Raw genomic sequence first — 20,128 nt, forward strand, 5'->3', positions numbered from 1 at the left:
TCCCGTGCGTGCGCTATTAAGATCCATCCACTGCCAATCACCATCAAGCAGCAACCGGAAGACGAGTGATCCGACGAATCAACGCCTAGCCAGAAGATCCCAATTTTCCTATTGGCTAAGGAAGCGAGAAGGAAGAAGCTAAAAAAGGGATTCGAAGCTCCAGGACGACACAGAACTCATTATAGAACCGAAGGAGTTACATCTCCAAGACTTTCTAAATAAATCTCTAACAATTATTTTCGCCATTTTACTCTGTGTACGAAGTTATTTGTGAACCTCCACGAGCAGAGCGCTTCAGCGCTCCACGGGCACCCGAACCCACACCAAAAGTCCCCATCCCACCACACGGCGACGCAACACGCTCTTCCGGATCCGGTCGATGTTGCGGAGCGGGTCCGGTCTCTCGGCCGTCGCGGCGGCGGACAGCATTTTCCGGGTCTGTACGCCGGGCTCCATTATCGCGTACAGATCGTTCGTCAGGCGGCTAATGCAGTCGGCCCACCGTCGTCTCCGGTCGTCCGGTGTCTCGGGGGATGGTAGTCCGTCGGCGTTTCTTCGGGTGCGGCTCGTCGTGGGTGTCCCTCGGGGCATCCACGTGGGTTTCCCCCGGCTGCGATTCAAACGTTCGCGCCCGCCCGACGTTCGATCGGCGGTCCTGCTTCGTCGCGGCGGCGGCAGGCGGCGCGCGTGTACCGGTAGTGTGGCGGTTGTAGATAATGTAGATTTCTGTATCGATTAATTTGTTTATATATAGTTGTTAACATTTATTTTGTTTTTGGTTTCCCTACCAACAAAAATTATTCACATAACAAATTGCTTCAGATTAAAGTAAATACTGAAAGAGATAACACGTCTTTTATTTGGAGAAATATATTACACTCCTACAATTTGGTGACCCCGACGTGATCCTTTTTAAGAAAGAAGGATGCCGCTTCATCATTCTCCAACAAGAATTGAAGGGAAATCAAATCAAGATCTTATTACGGAGACGGATAAGGATTTGTTAGAAGAAGAATTACCTTCGACGAGTAAAACCAACAATTTAAGTCAAGTCAATGCAACATCAATGGTTAAACTTCCACCCTTTTGGAAAGAGAATCCGATATTGTGGTTTACCCAGATTGAGGCAGCCTTCGCAATTAGCAGAATCTCCTCTGACGATACCAAATACCGGTATACCATAGTTAATTTAGATACGACAGTTCTTCCTTTTGTTTCCGATATTTTAAATAATCCTCCAATTAAAGAAAAATATGAAACTTTTAAAACAAGAATTATTTCCTCGTTCGACGAATCAAGCGAGTCAAAATTAAGAAGATTAATTAGGGGAAATGAGATTACAAAAATTAAGAAATTTGGCAGGTGGTTTGTGTAGCGAGAGTGTTCTAAAAACATTATTTCTGGAACAACTACCAGAAAATGTTCGAGGAATTTTAGCCATTAGTGAAGTACAAGAGCTTTCCAAATTGGCTTATCAAGCTGATAAAATTGTAGAAGTAATAAAACCAAATAACATTTGTAACATTACTTCAAAAGAAAATTATACTTCTAATTCTTCACAGGAAGAAAAAAATCAGACATTAAATTCACAGATTCTGGAGTTACAAAAACAAATAGAAGTTTTAAATATTAATTTTCGAAGAAATAATTACAGAAATAGATCAAGATCTAGATTTTTTAGGAGAGATAGAAGCATTTCAAAGCCAAGATTTCGAAATGAAGAACCCTTATGTTATTATCATCAAAAATTTAAAGAAAATTCCTTTAAATGTAAAAAACCCTGTTCTTGGAGTGGAAAGGATAAAAGAGATCGATCAAATGAAAGGTTAGAGGAAAACTAAGAAAGCTGTCTGGAGTACAGACGATCCATGATAGCTCAAATGTTAATTATCGTCTGACGATTGCCGACAAGACGTCAGGTATGAGATATTTAATTGATACTGGTTCTGATATTTCGTTGTTACCAAGGAAAATGTTAAAAGGAAAGTTGACAGAAACAAATCTTATACTTTTTGCTGCAAATGGTTCTGAGATTAAAACATATGGTCAAAAATTAATTACCGTAAATTTGGGATTACGCAGAAATTTTACTTGGGAATTCATTGTAGCTGATGCCGTAATGCCGATTATAGGATCAGATTTTATAGGTCATTACGATCTATTAGTAGATTTAAATGGCAAAAGGGTTTTAGATAAAGAGACGAAATTACAATCATTTGGAATCTTGAAGCGAGTACATACAATTTCAATTTCAACAATAAATAATTCCTTTAAATATAATAAATTATTACAAGAATATATTGATATTACTAAACCGGTTAGGAAAGAGATTGTTAAAAAAAATGTTTATCATTATATTGTAACAAAAGGTCAACCGATAGCGGAAAAAGCTAGACGTTTGACACCTGAAAAATTTAAAATTGCCAAAGCAGAATTCGAAGAAATGATTCGGAAAGGAGTGTGTAGGCCATCATCCAGTCAATGGGCAAGTCCTTTACACATGGTTCCGAAGAAAAATGGGGAATGGCGACCGTGTGGAGATTATCGAAGATTAAATTCAATAACAATTCCGGATCGCTATCCTGTACCTCATATACAAGATTTTTCTTTTAAATTAGCAGGTGCAACAATTTTTTCAACCTTAGATCTTATTAAAGCCTATAATCAGATACCCATGGCACCCGAAGACATTCCCAAAACAGCAGTTATCACACCATTTGGATTATTTGAATTTTTAGCAATGCCATTTGGATTAAGAAATGCAGCACAAACATTTCAAAGATATTTAGACAATGTATTAAGAGGTTTGAATTTTTGTCATGGTTATATTGATGATATAATTATTGCGTCAAAAAACGAAGAAGAACATAAACAACATTTAAAGATAGTTTTTGAACGATTACGAAAATTCAAATTGTCAATAAATGTGAATAAATCGAGCTTTGGTGTTAAAGAAGTTAAATATTTAGGATATTTAATTAATACAGAAGGTATGAGACCTACCGAGGAAAAAGTTCAAGCATTAAAAGATTTTCCAATTCCAAAAAATAGGACAGAATTACGAAGATTTTTAGGAATAGTAAACTTTTATCGTCGTTTTATTCCTATGGCAGCAAAAATTCAAGCTCCTTTACATTCGTTACTTATTGGTGCAAAAAAGAAGGATAAAAGGTTAATTGAATGGACAGAAGAACAAAAAGTTGCTTTTAATAAAACGAAAGAACAATTAATCAATGCTATATTATTGGTACATCCAGTAGCAAACGCACGTTTAGCGCTAACTACAGATGCATCGGATACAGCAATGGGAGCTGTTTTAGAACAATACGTTGGTAAAAGCTGGCAACCATTAGCATTCTATTCAAAAAAATTTACGGAAACTCAACAAAAATACAGTACTTATGATCGAGAGCTTTTGGCGATATATTCTGCAATTAAATTTTTCCGATTTATGGTAGAAGGACGAGATTTAGTTGTGAAAACGGATCATAAACCATTGGTTTTTGCATTTAAACAGAAATCAGTTAAAGCTTCTCCTCGACAACTTCGACATTTAGATTTTATAGGTCAATTCACTACTGAATTAAGTTATGTTAAAGGGGACGAAAATGTAATTGCAGATGCCTTCTCAAGAGTTGAAGCAATTGAAATGCCTATTGTTGTAACCACAGAAGAATTAGCGGAAGCACAACAGGCAGATGAAGAATTAAAAAAGATAATTTCAGAAGGAAATTCGGCATTACAATTACAAAAATTGAGAGTTGGTAATACAAATCTTGTATTATATTGCAACATTTTAGAAGATAATATTCGACCTTATGTTCCGAAAATTCTAAGAATACGAATTTTAAAAATTGTACATAATTTATCACATCCTGGTAGTAGAGCTATGAAAAAGACATTGTCTCAAAGATTTGTCTGGCCGAATATGGCAAAAGATGCTGCAGAATGGGTGAGAACTTGTTTACCTTGTCAAAAGAGTAAAATCCATCGTCATCAGAAAAATTTGCCAGAACATATACCAGTACCTAAAGAAAGATTTAATCATGTACATATAGATCTTATTGGGCCACTTCCGACTGTTAACGGATATCGTTATTGTTTAACTATGATTGATAGATTTTCACGTTGGCCTGAAGCAATACCAATTAAGGAAATTTCAGCAGATACAATAACGAATACATTTTTCAATACATGGATTTCAAGATTTGGTACACCGTTATCTGTAACCACAGATAGAGGAAGTCAATTTGAATCACAAATTTTCAATGCACTATCAAAGATGGTTGGATTCAAGAAGATAAGAACAACTTCTTACCATCCTGCTTCAAATGGGATTGTAGAAAGATGGCATCGGTCACTGAAAACAGCGATTTATTGTCATGAAAAAGAAGATTGGACGAAGATTATACCGATTGTTCTTTTAGGATTAAGAACAGTATATAAAGAAAATTTAGGCTCATCAGCTGCAGAGATGTTATATGGACAAACTTTAAGATTACCCGGCGAATTCTTTTTGGAAGAAGAGATTCCGGTTGATCAAAGAATTTTTTTACAAGAATTGAGAGAACGCATGAAATTACTCAAGCCACATCAGACGATACATAATATTAAAAAAAAGGTATTTATACATAAGAATTTAAATTGTTGTACACATGTGTTTTTGAGAATAGATGCAGTCAAACCACCTTTAACACCACCGTACGAGGGTCCATTCGAGGTAATTGCAAGACCATCAGAGAAGGTTTTCACAATTAAAATTAATGGACAGTCGATCAATGTCAGTACTGAAAGATTGAAACCTGCCTACTTTGAAAATTCAGAACAAGATGAAAATTTAGAAGAAATTGCGGATACTTCTCCATTTTCCAATAAAGGACAACTTAAAACTTATCCTGGACCAAAAGAAAAAAAGAAAACAAGATTTGTAGAGTTCAATATTTAGAAAATATTGTCAAAACTCGGAGGGGAGTAATGTGGCGGTTGTAGATAATGTAGATTTCTGTATCGATTAATTTGTTTATATATAGTTGTTAACATTTATTTTGTTTTTGGTTTCCCTACCAACAAAAATTATTCACATAACAAATTGCTTCAGATTAAAGTAAATACTGAAAGAGACAACACGTCTTTTATTTGGAGAAATATATTACACTCCTACAGTAGTGTTTCGGCCGGGCGACACTGGACGGCGCGCGTGTACCGGCACTGTTTCGGCGGGCTCGCACTAGGTGGCGCACGCGCGGTTCGGTTCACTTCACTCCGCGGCACACTTAACCTCACAAATTCCCACGTGGGCGTAATCCCATTCGAACTGTTGTATAGAAAAGAGAATTGCGAAACGTTCTTGTTAAATCCCTCGAAACTACCGCTAGAAGATTATCTAGAAGGCATATCTAATACCTAAAACCGGTCTCTTCAGATATACAAGGTGGCGCTGGAGGTGATCTTCAAAGTGGTCCCGACGATCCTGCTGGCGAACTTCAACCTTCGCATAATGATAGCCTACAAACGATCCTGCCAACGTCGCAGGAGGACGACGCTCTCGAGAACCGCCAGCAACGACAGAGACGCGAGAATATTCGCGGAGGAACGAAGGTTGATGCTTCTGTTGGGCAGCACCAGCATCCTGTTCCTCCTCTGCGTCAGCCCGATGGTCATTCTGAACGTGACGTTGCGGGAGAGCATTCTCAGCCACTATCCTTACCAGGTCGGTCACCGCGTTTAATAGACTTTGCGTTCGCTTTGACGAGGAACCGGTGTTCCGACCAAAGTTTCACTCGAACCGTTCTGCCCTCGCTTTTCCAGGCGTTCCGGGCGTTTGCGAACATGATGGAGGTGATCAATTACTCGATGACGTTCTACATCTACTGTCTGTTCTCGGAGGACTTCCGGAACACCTTGCTCCGAGCGTTGCAGTGGCCCTGGGGACACAACCGCCGGAACGGACGGCGTCTACCGATGGAACGTTCTCCCCAGCCGAGGCCCACGATCAGAACCACAAACTCGTCGACGACCATCACCGTTGCCGCTACCAGCCATCTCGACAGAGCCAACGTTTAGGCGATGTAGCGGTACGCGATTCGCATCGCAAGATGTTAGAGTTGACCGCCTGCAGATGTTAGGGTCTAAGGTAATGAAACCTACCCTGACTTTTGCAGGATGGCAGAAATTATTTTATTTCCGAATGACTTTACGGGTGTAGAAAATTAAACTACCCCATCATAAACGTTGCCAGCCGAGTACCGCTGGGCCTGTCCGACCGTGCGGCACGCGCGGTCCCGACAGGACCTTTTTTTCCAAACATTTGGCGACCACCTTTGCCAGTGACCATAAATTTCGCGGACCAAAACGATTTGCGTGGGCGGCGACGAGACGTTTCGCTCGCGTTCGACGGCACTGTCTAATATGAATTGTAATCCGTAACGTCCCCTGGGCGATCCCCACGGAGCCTCTCGAACGCGAACTCGAAACTTGCTTAAGAATTTCGAAAATGAACGCATCGACCTGTTTTTAACCGCTCGATTTTTATATCGACGTGCACGCTGGACTTTGTTTGAAATCTTTATTATCGACCAACCGGTTGAACTCCCCGAGTTTAAGTTTACGACCGTGTTCAGCGCACCGTAATTTATCGAGCGTGCGTACCATTGTCTTCCGGGAAGTTACACCACTACTTTTCAAGCCTAGATAGAACTCTTTAGCGCCGTTCGTTTTCACGTGGTATTTCTTTGTGCGTAAAAACAAGGCTGAAGGGTGCATCGACCCCTGCTGAATTTTTCATAACCACTTACACAAGTCTAGAGTTGAATAATTTAGCGAGTACGTACGCAATTACGTTCGGGGAAACTCTCCCCTATGTTTCGAACCTGCATGAAACGTTCTGCCGTTTCCAGTCGTCGCGCGATACCTTTCGAGAATGACTAGCCTCGAACGTAATTCCGACTGAGTTCCTCGATTTAATTCCATTTCCGAATTTGCGTTCCAAACGGGAACGTCCTGTGTCGCCCAATGGACGTCAGAGATTGGCGGAAGAGCGTTTAACAATTTGTCGGACAGTGCAATCGAATAATCGCGCGCGGGGCGCAAGCAAACGCGACTGCCGACGTGTGTGCGCGCGAAAAACTTGCTACACACGGCTAATTTAAGTTATCATTATTCGTGTATAGATGTATTAAATTCATGTAATGAATAATTCATGTAATGAATGTAGGATCTCGGGAAAAACGAGGGCACCGCCGCCGGGAATCGAACCCGCGACCTCACTGGTGGTAGCCGATCGACTAACGCGCTCACCCACGGAACCCTCCCGTTCTTCCCGATCTCCTACATACTTTTGGTCTGGGGGTCCTGATCCCACATGAATGTAGAGAAACTGACTGAATGAAAGGTATTTATTCCCCGAAACCCTCGAACTCTTCTGCTCTTTCGATTCGAACGCCCTTCCCGGGTCAAAAAAGACATAACTCGATAATGAATTCCGAACCGCCGCCGCGCCGCAAACAGCCCGCAGACTGTCCACATATACTGCACAATGTGCAGTGCACATACATCGTACGCGGATTGTGTGCAGACTGTGTGTGTGTGTGTGAGTGGGCTGTCTGTCAGTGTGGACAAGCCTGCACGCAGACTCGAAACTTCGAAATTCCCGATGTACTCTCGACCGGTAACTACAGCCTTTCGCACGGAACGATTTGATTTTTCGAATTTGACAGCAGGTGCTGATAAATTGTGCTCCGATCAGGACAATTGAAAATTCTAGAATTTTAGAAATCAATTTATTGTAGATAGCCCTTCGTTTTTAGCAGTGGAAGGTGCTGACAAATTGTGCTCCGATCGGGACAATTAAAAATTCTAGAATTTTAGAAATCAAGTTCTCGCAGATAGCCCTCTGGTTTTGACAGCAGGTGCTGATAAATTGTGCTCCGATCGGGACAATTGAAAATTCTAGAATTTTAGAAATCAATTTCTTGAAGATAGTCCTTTGTTCTTGGCAGTGGAAGGTGCTGCTAAATTGTGCTCCGACAATTGAAAATTCTAGAATTTCAAAATTTATTTTAGAAACCGTAGCAAGTCCAATTTTCTTGGTCATCACTTTGGATCCTCGGCGGCGAGAAGCATGGACGACCTTGGTGCCGGTGGACGAATTGTGCAGCTGCGAATGACGCTCCCGGAGGATCAGTATCGGGGATGACCAATGACTGCAACAGGTCCCGAGTTACCAGGCTCGAATTCATGGTCGAATTAGGGACGCTCGCATTGGCGGAGCCGTTGCAGGTATACCGACGACCGCTGAACAATGGAAGCAGGAGAATGCTCTTCTCGTGCTCGCCGGTACAATTACAGGTACTTACGGACACGAAAAAAGTGGGTGACGTGTGATGACACCGGTTGGTCGCGGTAGAGCCATCTGGTTACGGTGCGTTAATTGCGTCAGGTGACTTCCTTACCGGTATCTACGGCGCAGCGCTGCTAAATAAGGAAAAATTGCAGTGTCAGGGAATATGCAACGAGCAACGGGGCAGGAGGGGACGCGGGAGGGATAAAAGAGGGACGCAGGACGCGGGTGCATCCTATCGAAATTTTTGGACTGCGTGGCGCTGGTGGCGGTAGACAGGGTCATCCATGGTGGGGGTGGTCGGTGTTTGGGTGGGCGTTGCTGGGTCGATACAGGGTGGCTTCGCCGTCGGTCGCACCCCAGTGTCGTCCGACCGGGGAAATCGAGGGGAATACAATTACCCTCTCTCTGTGGTCGCCGGACTGGTCACGTGACGTTGCGACGCGTGCAGGACAGGGACGAGACGAGTCACGTGACCGGGCCGTGGCGGAGATGTGGGGACGCTCGCCGTCGGGGAACGGGGGTATGGCGTCGTAGAAGGGGAAAGCTACAGTGGGAGAAAAAGTCTTGATCCGGCGAAACTGGACTCGCACCGCAAGGACAGCACCGTGGGGCCGAACGAGCCAACCGTGTTTGCTCTATCTCTTGCTACCCATCCTTCCCGATATGACCTTTACCCTGCAGCACACGGCGTGCATTCTCTTCTGGCATCGACGTCGAACGGTGGACTCCCATCTAGACATTGCGACTGCTTGCAACCAGTTGATCGAAAGTGCCTTCACCCATCGCCGCTGTTTCTTCACCGTGAAACACTTTATTTGCCTATCCAGCCTATCCATAGAAGCTTGATAACGATCACTTTATTACGAAATTATTACATCGCTGGGGGTGCATTACAATTCTGGTGCAGAATTGTAGTATACGGTTTATAATGTTTGTTTATTAAAAATATGAAAAAGGGTATTGAATAGATAACTACGATGTCGGAAACTCTCGCACAACGCGTACGCTCTTCGCTCTCCGCAGTGAACGATAAGTCTGTCCGTTCTCCCCAAAAATGTCCTGTTATAGTTGTCGTTCACGCACCCGCAATCATCCCCAAACCCTGTGTGTGTCCCTCGAAAATCCCAGCCTACCCTCGGGCCTGGTTTTCGTCAGGGACACTTTCTCTTTTATGGCCCTTATCCCTTGGGCCTGGTCTTCGTCAGGTCTCGATGTTCTATGGCCCTCTTCCTGCCATTGGAGGCCCAACGACATTCTGCCTAAATTTATGATACCACAGAATTTAAATTGCTGTCGCTGAAGAAGGGTCTATTAAAAAATTCATATCCGTGAACGATGAAGTTCCAAAAATTATGAAGTAATCGCTGGTAATCAAACCGTACCAGCTATTAAAAAGACTTGTTCGCTACTGCGTCTCGGCTGTGTCCCTTAATCAAGAAGAAAGCCCTAAGAAGAAGCGTTTCGAAGTTTCAAAGATCCGTCTCCCGAGGTCGATTGTCCTATCCTCTCGAGGTCAGTGGAAAGGCGGGGTTTCCGGTGGCACAGGGTTTCGAGGACCGCGTCCGTGAAGAACGCGGCGACGTAATTCTCATCGAGGATCCCAGGACGAAGGGACGCGTCCTTCCTGGACCATGATAAACGAATTTCCCGGTTGTTTGCTTGGCACCGAGCGCGCTCGCACACTGCCGGGCAACCGGATTATCTGTTTCGCGGTTCGTCGTCAAAAGTTAACGGGGGTCCTACGTGTATTCGATCCGAATGCGGTGTTTCTCGGGAGCTCTTCCATTCTCACCTGCGCGGCAAGGTAGGGGTCGAATCGACCACGAAATTCGACACTGAATTCAGCACGGAATCGAATTGTACATATTACGACGATTGAAACGCGCGCCGAAAGAGCTTAGGCTTAAGTACGCGTTACGCACGGTTGCGTGGCAATAAATACTTTTATTTTTTGGAAATAAAATCGGCAGCGATAGTTCTTTCATGCCCTCGAACCGTCTCCCTAAACATGCGACGCACGTACCCTCCTTTACGAAATATTCAAACCATATAGAAGGTGCTAGTTTTAAACATTTAGCAGTTCAGCGAATCCAAACAAGTTAGTAAAAATTGTTTACAATCCTGCTACGGCGATTCCCAGCAGAGACCTCGCAACCAGGTAAGTCCAGGTTTGGAGAGTTGCTTGATTCATATTTGAAACGATCAATATGCAGAAACATGCAGGTCTTCAACTAGTGCAGTTTTACTGAAAAGCAGGCTTGACTGAAAAGCAGCGTTTCCACGAATTATTTCGTGCCCCGTTTTCCTCGAACTCGGCGCAGCAAGGAATTCCAGACACGCCGCACAGAATTTCGACGGAGAATCTTCTAGCTCGTTGTAACTTTATCACACGCGTCTGCCGTAGTTTCCGCGAGACTTTCGGCAAGATACGCGTCGAGAGACAGCGAAGACGCTAATTCGTGGATCTCGCGGAAACGTCAGTCGCAGGATGATCGCAGCCTGGGAAGTTTCGTCGTCCTCGGGAAACTAGGGGGCCGTCGTCGACACGGTGGCTAAGTGGTTCCTAATTCTGTCGCCGCGGTGTTCGGCGGAAAGTTTTATCGGTTTGCCGTCGCGTTTTCGGCATCAGGGAAAGTTGTTCGGTTGCAGGCCCATCGCCGGACTGATGCGTCCGCTCTTGTCTCCCAGCTTCTTCCTTTCTGCTTTTCGCCGAGCCCCCACGGTTCGAAAGTGAGCCGGCTAAGTCAAATTGTTTCTGTCCGGTAACGGACAGAAATGCATGTCCTCGCAACTGACTATGCGCGCTTTCGAAAATACGCGTTGCGGCGAACGGAACGGCACGCGCATATTCGCCCTTCCACCTCGCGCCGGGAAGATCTGTATCTCAAAGATATCGGGTTCATCGGATGCTAAGAATATCAAACGAAAGACGATATTGCGGCGTTTCAAATGATTTCATTTTACACGGCGTTAGAGTACCGTCATCTTCGACTCGCTTCCTCAGAATTTTCGTCCGTAGGCTGCGGATCCTTGTGCAAAAGAAAAAATTTGTGAATCGATTGTAGGAAAGAGAAGATACACTAACGAGCAAAACTGAGTCTACACTATTTGAAGCAACATAACTTCCGTTTACGAGTTATAAACGATTAAAAGTGGAAAAATGGCCGTTTTTCACGATTTTCGACTCAAAATCGCACTTTTAATCGTTTATAACTCGAAATTTTCAGCATGGATACAATTTATTCGAGCGAATCGAATACATTCTTTAAATTTTCAATACAGGCTCAGATAAAAAAGCTGAAAAAACCAACTTTTACTATTTCTTTTGCGATTCCGACCAATTCGAATTTTTTACACCTCGTCTAATAAACTAATCCTTCTAACTTCTCAATAAAATTCAAGTCATTTGATCTAATTTTTAAAAGGTTATGTTGCTTCAAATAGTGTAGACTCAGTGTTGCTCGTTAGTGTAAATACTTCTATAGACAGTACTTCTCAATAGTTCTTCTAATGAAAATTTTAATGAGTCGAGAATAATGTGAGAATTTTCTGGCAAATCGAAGTTTCGTAATTCGGAATTTCCCAGGCAAATCGAGCAAGCCGCGCGCCCAATATCCCCGTCCCAATTAGTCGGGCGTGTTCCCAAGACCGCGAGCACTCGCGCGAGCCGAAAAAATCGACTCTGCAAGCTATAAAAATGGCGAAACCTATCGAGAACGAGGAAAGCGAACACCGAAGCGACCGCGATCGAGAGCCGCCGCCGCGACAGCGTGCAATTACTGCCTCTCGCCATTAATACTCGGGGGAATCGCGTCAGGTTGAAATGTTGTCCGTTGTCGTCGACGTTGGTTGCCCGAGCAACCCCGAGTTCTTCGTCAACACCGTTCAAAAGCCGTGCGGAAAAGAATCCGTCGAAACCGCGAACGCGGAAAATTGGACGGTCCTAAATACCCCGGGAGCTTCGCGTTAAGACCGTCTCGAGCAAGAGGTTTTCTTTTATTCATGACTGGAGAGCGGCGTCGGGCAGGACCGATTCCGGGGGCTCGTTTTAAATCTATCGATCCGAATCGAGCGCTCGAACCCAACGATTCGTCGCGCTCTCGTTTAATATGCGATTCCGGCTGAGCAAAAGTATTTTTATTTCTAGGTACTCGCGGTTGCTTTCCGCTTGATCTCCGGTGCCAGCTAGCAAGACCAATTCGATACAGAAAACGACCATGTTCCGGGGATAGAATTTCGAAAACTGATCCTCTGGATATTTTCACAATTTTTTTTTTAACCCTGGATGATAAACAGCAAACCTCTCAATACCAAATATAACTTTCGAATTTGACTTTACGAAAGGTAGAATATTTTCTGTATCGGTGGACTGTAGGTTTTTACGCAAAATAAAAATTGTCTGCCTCGATTTTTCATTATTTTGACACATTCGCGACCGGCACGTTTTTCCCTTTCTAATACCGAGTACCGGCGAAAATAATGAAATTCTGAAAGCAAGGATAAAAATGATAAAATTTGTTTTGAAATATCAATGTTGCGATTGTGCGTTGTTTAAAAGAAAACGTCAGATGCACGCCAGCGGCAATCAGGAATAGAATTTAAAATGAAAAGGTCGACAGTAATGTGTCCCCGTTCTTGAATTCATTAAATCTTTGCACGGTTTGAAACTGTAGTTACTCAATTTTATTATATATGTGCGAAATTCATCCTTTGTAGAAGCATTCGCAGGATGGCGATAAATTCGATTGTAAGTGTCGGGTTCTTTTCTGAATTTTTCTGAGCTGCTGCTGGATTTGAAAGCAACGCCGGGAGACCGCAATTCGACAAGGGCCGGTGACAAAGGCGAGCGAAGTCGCCTCGTCAAAATGATTTTCATAATTCAATACGGACCCGTGACGACGTGCACGGGTAACGTTATTCCGAGTGACGGCGACGGCGACGGGAACGACGCCGTTCTTCTGTTCTTCAGCCTTCGACGAATAGGAGCGCGTCTCCGGTCTGACTGAACGCCGACCTATTCTACTTCCTCGCGGCGATTCGAACGCCGACAGCCCCTCCGACGTTTTCTTTTCACGGGAACGCGCTGGTTCTGTGTTCCGTGTCGCATGTTGCATGTATGCACGCGCGCGACTTTCAGTTTTACTCGACGCTTTACCCGTTTTGTCCCTATTGCGATCCGCGTCGCCGCCCACGCAAACGTGGCCCACGCTTTTCTTTTTTCCAGAGTGTCCTTAACCCTTACACCGGCACACCGTTTGCGTCAGTTCAGCGGATCTTATTGTTTGCCACTTGCGTCGGAGTTTTTATTTAGAGCGTCTCGGGTCACGCGTGACGCTCGCCAGCGATCACGCTCACGCGTTCACTACCGATTGTGTTGCATCTTTATGCGAATATTTCGCAATTGTTTTAATTTAAGACACCGTGTTCAACCGTGAGAACGTATTATTCTGTTTTTGTCGCGGATAGAATTGCGGATAGAACGCAAAATTTGCACGGGCGACTGTGCGCTCATTTGGTATACGGGAAGCGTCCGACGCCGCCCGACAATGGCCACCCTCGGCAAGAAAGGGTGAAAAGCGAGGTTGCTCGATTGCCAGCGTGTTAACGCGAACGAATTCGCTCGCATTAGAATTCGAAAAGCCGAACAGCGAAACTCCATCGAGCGTGGACCGTAGGGGCGGCGGATTTTTCAGGGGGATGCGTTTCAAGGGCGCAGGTTCAATCGTTCGGCGTTGCTGGACGCGTTCTATTTATACCTGAACTACGTTGATCGGCTCAGTGATCGCGAAATTTCGGATCGGACAACGTTCAATTGACTTGAAAAATTATTAACTATTAAATATACATGTCTATGACGATCCGGGAACGCTTCGAGGAGATCGGTACTCGCCGATTTTTAAGAAAAGCAGGCTGAATGAACTCCAGTGGCCATCTTGACCGTTTTAAGAAGCAGGTATTAAGTCAATATTTAGTCTCGGTACGAAACAGCTACTACTTGAAGAAGGAGGGATGAACCCCTTGTAACGAGTCCGTTTCCCGGCGGATCTCGTCACAACGGATTCCTCGCGGCCGGATTTGGCTCGCCGTGCCAGGGTTCTCGCAGGATAACGCGAGGGTTACGGCGGGACGCGGACGGTCGGGCACGGGTGATTAACGACGCGAGTATTCCAAACGTTCGTCACTGTCCCGGCTTCGCGTTTCGGCGGTCGGCGGTCGCGGTTCGTGCCTCAGGTTACGGCGGGGTCGGGGCCGTACGCGGCGGCGTATCCGGACCAGGGTAATTTCGGCGGGCGGAGAGCCCGTGCCCCAGGACGGCCGGCGAGGGGCCGGCTGCGGGTGGTTCGCTCTCCGTGGGTGTGTGGGCGAAAGCGGAGGTATCGGGTTAACGGGAAAGTAAGGTACTTACCCTGGGTCCGGTCCTCGATCGCTCGGCGTTCGGGGCGGCTCTCCAGGTGGTCTGGCACGCAGCGGCGTAGATCGGTGTTCGCGGGTCGCGAATAACTCGGCACACTCGCGGTTATAAGACCCGCGGGTAAAATAGTATTCCGCGAGAATCGGCGGGCGGTTTCTCGGCGTCGGAACAGCGCGGGTCGATCGTATCCGGGCGGTCGATATCGGCGGCTGGGGAATACGGTTCGATCATGCGACTGATCGCTATGACGGCGGAAAACCCAAGAGACCGTTTTCCGGTTCGTCTCTCTCGTCTTGCCGGGCGAGGGGGTGCGGTGCGGTACGGTTCGCGGCCGGCTTTTCCGGTGTCGTCACGCATCCGGCGCGCCGGTGTCGCATCATGGCGGGCTCCGGTTCTCGCCCGTGGCAAAAGTTATTCGAAGATTTATTCGAAGCCTTCGAATAAAAGATACAGATTAAAGATGAAAAAATTATTCGAAGTTCGAATAAATCCGCTTCGAATAAAAAAAATTATCTTTATTCGTCGGATAAATTCTCGTCGGATAAAAGTATTTATCCGATACTCGTCGGATAAAGATACTTTTTTTATTCGAACCTTCGAATAACGAATAAAAATATTTTTATCTTTTATTCGTTATTCGAAATTTTTATTTAGATAAATATTTTGCCCAACTCTGCCCGGAACAGCCCGAGTATTTAGCCTAAGTGGCTCGCGAACGAATTTATTGCCCCTTAACTTGGGTCCGGTGACGACGGTTAAGGGGCACGCGCACGTGTGGCACAAGAGGGGTTGCGCTCTTGGCCTGGTCGACGCTTGAGCGGGCTGTAAGGCCCGCTTTGTTCGAATCCGAGACCTCCGGTACATTGCGGGTGGTACGCGGAGCGAGGATTTCCCGGATTGAACTTTTATGGCCACTTTCCAATGCCATCAGCTAAAAAACCCTCGAGGACCGTGCGTACGGCCACTCGAGAATTAGCATTCTTCTAGTTTTCGAAGGATGGCTAGAAATCGGAGAAGGGCATTAATTTATGGCTTTCAGCTTGAAATCATAGCATATGTTCGTTGCGAGTCGGCTCATTAATTGATCCCTGCCCGCGTAGATCGATTACTTAATTCGATCGCAACCTCGTGAAAATAGGGAAATCCTACATTTGGGGGCTCGTCCGGGATTGCGTGGGCAATTAGATCAAGTGATCGGGACGATTCGGTTACGAGGTTCAGTTAAAGTTGAAAGTGTCGTTTCGCGATTTATTCAGTTGTACGGCAGTGTGTAAGTTGGCCACTAGCCGAAGGAAGTTGTTAACAATCAGCGAGCGACATTACGTTGTAATCAGAAAATTACCGAGATGAACGGAGGTGCAGAGGGCAACTTGGGAACGTTGAACGGAAGCGAAATGAAGACTAAGGATAGGACGAACGAAAAATTGTCAGAAGAGACGATAGACTCAACGAAGGTGAAAGAGTTGCGAGAAAAATTAAGAGAGTTGCAACTAGCAGGTACAGGCAACAAGAACGAGATGCGAGTGAGACTGAAAAATTACCTGCGCGGCGGAACAGAAGAGGAGGAAGAAGAATCCGAAGACGAGGAAACAGACGACGATTCCGACGAAAACATGGAAAGTGCAATGGAAGAAGATAAAAAACATCGCACACCGAGGAGACATACCAGCTCAAGAAACGAAGTGATAAAATTCACAATTAAAGACGTCGACAATAGTATCCCATACTTCACAGGTGACGACAAATTGCCAATTAAAAAGTGGGTCAACGATTTCGAAGAACTAAGTGCGTTGCTTGAATGGAACGACTTACAAAAGTTGTTATACGGAAAAAGAATGATGAAGGGATCGGCGAAACAGTTTGTTACCTACGAAAAAGGGATAGTATCATGGCAGATTCTTAAAAAGAGGCTGTTGCGAGAATTTAAGGCGGAAATGAACGGCGCGTTAATCGATGAAGAGTTGCGTAAACGAAAAAGGCGGCCGAATGAGAGCGCGCGACAGTATGTGGGGGCCATGCAAGGAATTGCAAGCCAAGGATCCGTGGAAGAAGATGCGTTAATCGAACATATTATTAATGGCATCCAAGATCGAGAACACAACAAAACGATGCTGTATGCAGCGATGTCGCTTCACGAATTAAGGAGAAGCTTAGAACTATACGACCGAAGAAAAGAGAAAGAAAAGGACGCCGACAGCGGCAGACGCCACGGGGAAAGGAAGGAACGCGACGGAGAAGACAGGAAGATGCAACAACGACCAGCACGGTTTCAGGAGGCAAGGTTTCAAAAGAAGATGCATTGTTTCTCCTGTGGGTCAGTGGAACACGATGTAAAAAATTGCACGCATAAAGGAAAGGGGCCTACATAAATGCTTTGCGTGTAACGAGTTCGGACATTTATCAAAAGACTGCCAAACGCGTGTAAAATCGCTAAATAGTGGAGACAACGTCAGCTGTGTAAGAAGTGTAAAAAACCGGCTGAGTGCTGTTAGTATAAACAATGTTGTGTGTTACGCGCTTATAGACACGGGAAGTGAGGTAAATTTAATGCGAGAAGACACGTGTCGCAAAATCGGTAATCCTAAGTTACAGTCGACATCGCGGGTTTTTAGCGGCTTTGGAAATGCGCGAACGGTACCCGTCGGTATATTTAAAACGCAAGTGCGCGTCGGCAATAACGACTTCGACGTTGAAATGTTCACGGTGCCGAATGACGCTATGTCAACCGAGTTAATACTAGGACAAGATTTCTTAAAAGATGTGCAAGTGCAGATAAACCAAGGTGAAGTCGTGATAAAAAAAAGTGAGTCCAAGGCCCGAATCAATCGCCGATGCAGCGGAATCTGTCCTGATGGGTGGCCTGGCGAGCGTCAACTGCATCGAACAAAGTGAATTGGACATTGTTAATGGACAATTTAAGAAAGAGTTGCGGAACGTTGTAGAAAGGTATGAGCCGGCTAAAAATGTAAAAACAGCGGTCGAAACCCGAACTACGGTTGTAGACAAAAATCCAGTCCGACTGCGTCCCAGGCGTTTAGCTTTTAAGGAAAAGGAAATATTAAATCAACAAATACGCGAATGGTTGCAAGAGGGAATAATTAGAAAAAGTTGTAGCGAGTATGCTAGTCCCGTGGTTATCGTGCCGAAAAAAGACAATTCGTACCGCGTATGTATAGACTATCGCGAGTTAAATAGGCAGATAATCAAAGATAGATTTCCGATGTCTCTGATCGAGGACTGTATTGATTCTTTATCGGGCGCGCGAGTTTTCTCGGTACTTGAACTAAAGAACGGATTTTTTCATGTTCCCGTCGCCGAAGAAAGCAGAAAGTACACGTCGTTTGTAACGCCCGACGGGCAATACGAGTTCGTCAGAACCCCGTTCGGCCTATGTAACAGTCCTACCAGTTTCCTCCGATTTATCGACAATATTTTCAGCGAACTAGTTAGAAACAAAACAGTCATAACCTATATGGACGATCTGATTGTGCCGGGCACAACCGATGAGCACGCGTTTGAAAATTTGAAAATCACGTTAAATGTCGCAGAAAAAAATGGTTTACGTATAAATTGGAAAAAATGTAGATTCCTCCAGCGAGAAGTTGAATTTGTGGGTCATACTATTACGAACGGTCATGTCGGCCCGTCACCAAATAAAGTTAAAGCGGTACAGGCTTTTCCAGAGCCCACTAAGAAAAAAGACGTGCAGAGTTTCCTCGGACTTACAGGATATTTCCGAAAGTTTATAGAAAATTATGCAAAAATAGCGTATCCACTATCGGATTTACTAAAAGACGGTGTTAAATTTCGGTTCGACGTAGAGCAAAAACGGTCGTTTATCGCACTAAAAACCGCGTTATGTTGCAAACCGGTGTTACGTATTTTTCAGCCCACAGCTATGACGGAATTACACACCGATGCTAGTTCAGACGGATACGGGGCAGTTTTACTGCAAAAAGCGTGCGACGAAAAGGTGTTCCATCCCGTTCATTATATGAGCAAAAAAACTACAGATGCAGAAAGAAAGTACAGCTCGTATGAATTAGAATTGTTAGCGATAGTAAGAGCAGTGCAGAAGTTTCGGGTGTACCTATTAGGATTATATTTCGCAATAATTACTGATTGCCAAGCGGTGCAAAAGACTCTGTATAAGAAAGATTTGTGTCCGCGAGTTGCGAGGTGGGCGTTGACTCTCGAAGAGTTCCATTATAAAATCGAACACCGATCGGGTGAACGTCTGAAACACGTTGATGCGCTAAGTAGATATCCGGTGTTTATCGTGGAAGATAAGATGCACGAAATTATCCGGAAAACACAAAACGAAGATGAACGCATTCGAGCCATAAAACAGGTATTGTAAAAGGAAGCGTACGAGGACTATTTAATAGAACACGATTTATTGTTAAAGAGATACGGTGATAAAACTGTTGTAGTACTACCAACGAGTATGTTTGTAGATACTATTCGACGAGTGCATGAGAATGGACATTTTGGAGTGAAGAAAGTTGTAGAGCGAATTAAGGAAGAATTTTATATCCCGAATTTAAGCGAGCGAGTAGAAAGAGTAATTAGCTGTTGCGTACCGTGCATATTAGCCGAAAAGAAAAAAGGTAAAAAGGAAGGGATGCTCTCCCCCGTTCCCAAAGGAGACACACCATTATGCACTTATCCTATCGACCACCAAGGCCCGATGGTATCGACGGGAAAAAATTATAAGTATATATTGGTCGTAGTAGATGCTTTTGCTAAATTTGTATGGATTTACCCAACGAAGACGACAAATACAGCGGAAGTACTAAGTAGGTTGGTCGCGCAACAGAAAATTTTCGGAAATCCGAAGCGTATTATTTCTGATAAGGGAACCGCGTTTACGTCGAAAGAATTCAAAGAGTATTGTGCTTCGGAGTCCATCGAACATCTTACGACCACAACGGGTGTGCCGCGCGCGAATGGACAAGTTGAGCGCGTTAACCGTACCATTATTCCGGTGTTGACAAAACTCTCGTTAGATAACGCCGACCATTGGTACAAACACGTCGACCGGTTGCAACGATATTTAAATAGCAGTTTTCAGCGTGCGGTGGGTATGACTCCATTCGAGATACTTTTTGGTGTCAAGATGTGACAAAAAGAGGATGTGAGAATTCTTTCGCTTATCGAACAAGAAACCGTTGAGATGTTCTTGAGATGATGAGTTCTTGAGATGTTCATGTTGAAAATATTATTAAGATTCAGGAGGAAAATCGTCGCGGCCATAACCGAAAATGTAAAGAAGCGATTAAATATAAAGAAGGGGATTTAGTAGCGATCCAAAGGACGCAGTTTGGAACTGGACTAAAAATTAAACCGAAATTTTTAGGGCCGTACAAAGTTGT

General features: G+C 44.6%; 2 protein-coding genes across 2 annotated transcripts; both read left to right on the forward strand.

The window, feature by feature from the left end:
* The first annotated feature begins 5,468 nt into the window (after nt 1–5,468).
* On the forward strand, nt 5,469–6,525 carry LOC143364999 (putative G-protein coupled receptor B0563.6). The gene is made up of 2 exons (XM_076805009.1): nt 5,469–5,710; nt 5,809–6,525. Exons 1-2 carry the CDS (start codon nt 5,498–5,500, stop codon nt 6,061–6,063), a joined length of 468 nt encoding a protein of 155 aa, XP_076661124.1. The 5' UTR covers nt 5,469–5,497; the 3' UTR covers nt 6,064–6,525.
* Nucleotides 6,526–16,099: 9,574 nt separating this feature from the next.
* LOC143365000 (uncharacterized) lies at nt 16,100–19,317 on the forward strand (the record flags this gene model as incomplete). The annotated part of the gene is made up of 5 exons (XM_076805010.1): nt 16,100–17,067; nt 17,366–17,556; nt 17,930–18,198; nt 18,643–19,104; nt 19,162–19,317. Coding segments are annotated over exons 1-5 (2,046 nt in total), but the record flags the coding sequence as incomplete, so codon positions are not given.
* Between the last annotated feature and the right edge of the window lie 811 nt (nt 19,318–20,128).

The sequence above is a fragment of the Halictus rubicundus genome, unplaced genomic scaffold (genome assembly GCF_050948215.1).
Source record: "Halictus rubicundus isolate RS-2024b unplaced genomic scaffold, iyHalRubi1_principal scaffold1214, whole genome shotgun sequence".
Lineage (NCBI taxonomy): Eukaryota > Metazoa > Arthropoda > Insecta > Hymenoptera > Halictidae > Halictus > Halictus rubicundus.

Excerpts from the sequence above, each read along its gene's own strand:
- LOC143364999 (XM_076805009.1), top strand. The coding sequence starts at position 5,498 with ATGATAGCCTACAAACGATCCTGCCAACGTCGCAGGAGGACGACGCTC. Across the intron at positions 5,711-5,808 it reads TCAGCCACTATCCTTACCAG|GCGTTCCGGGCGTTTGCGAA; the intron begins GTCGGTCACCGC and ends TCGCTTTTCCAG.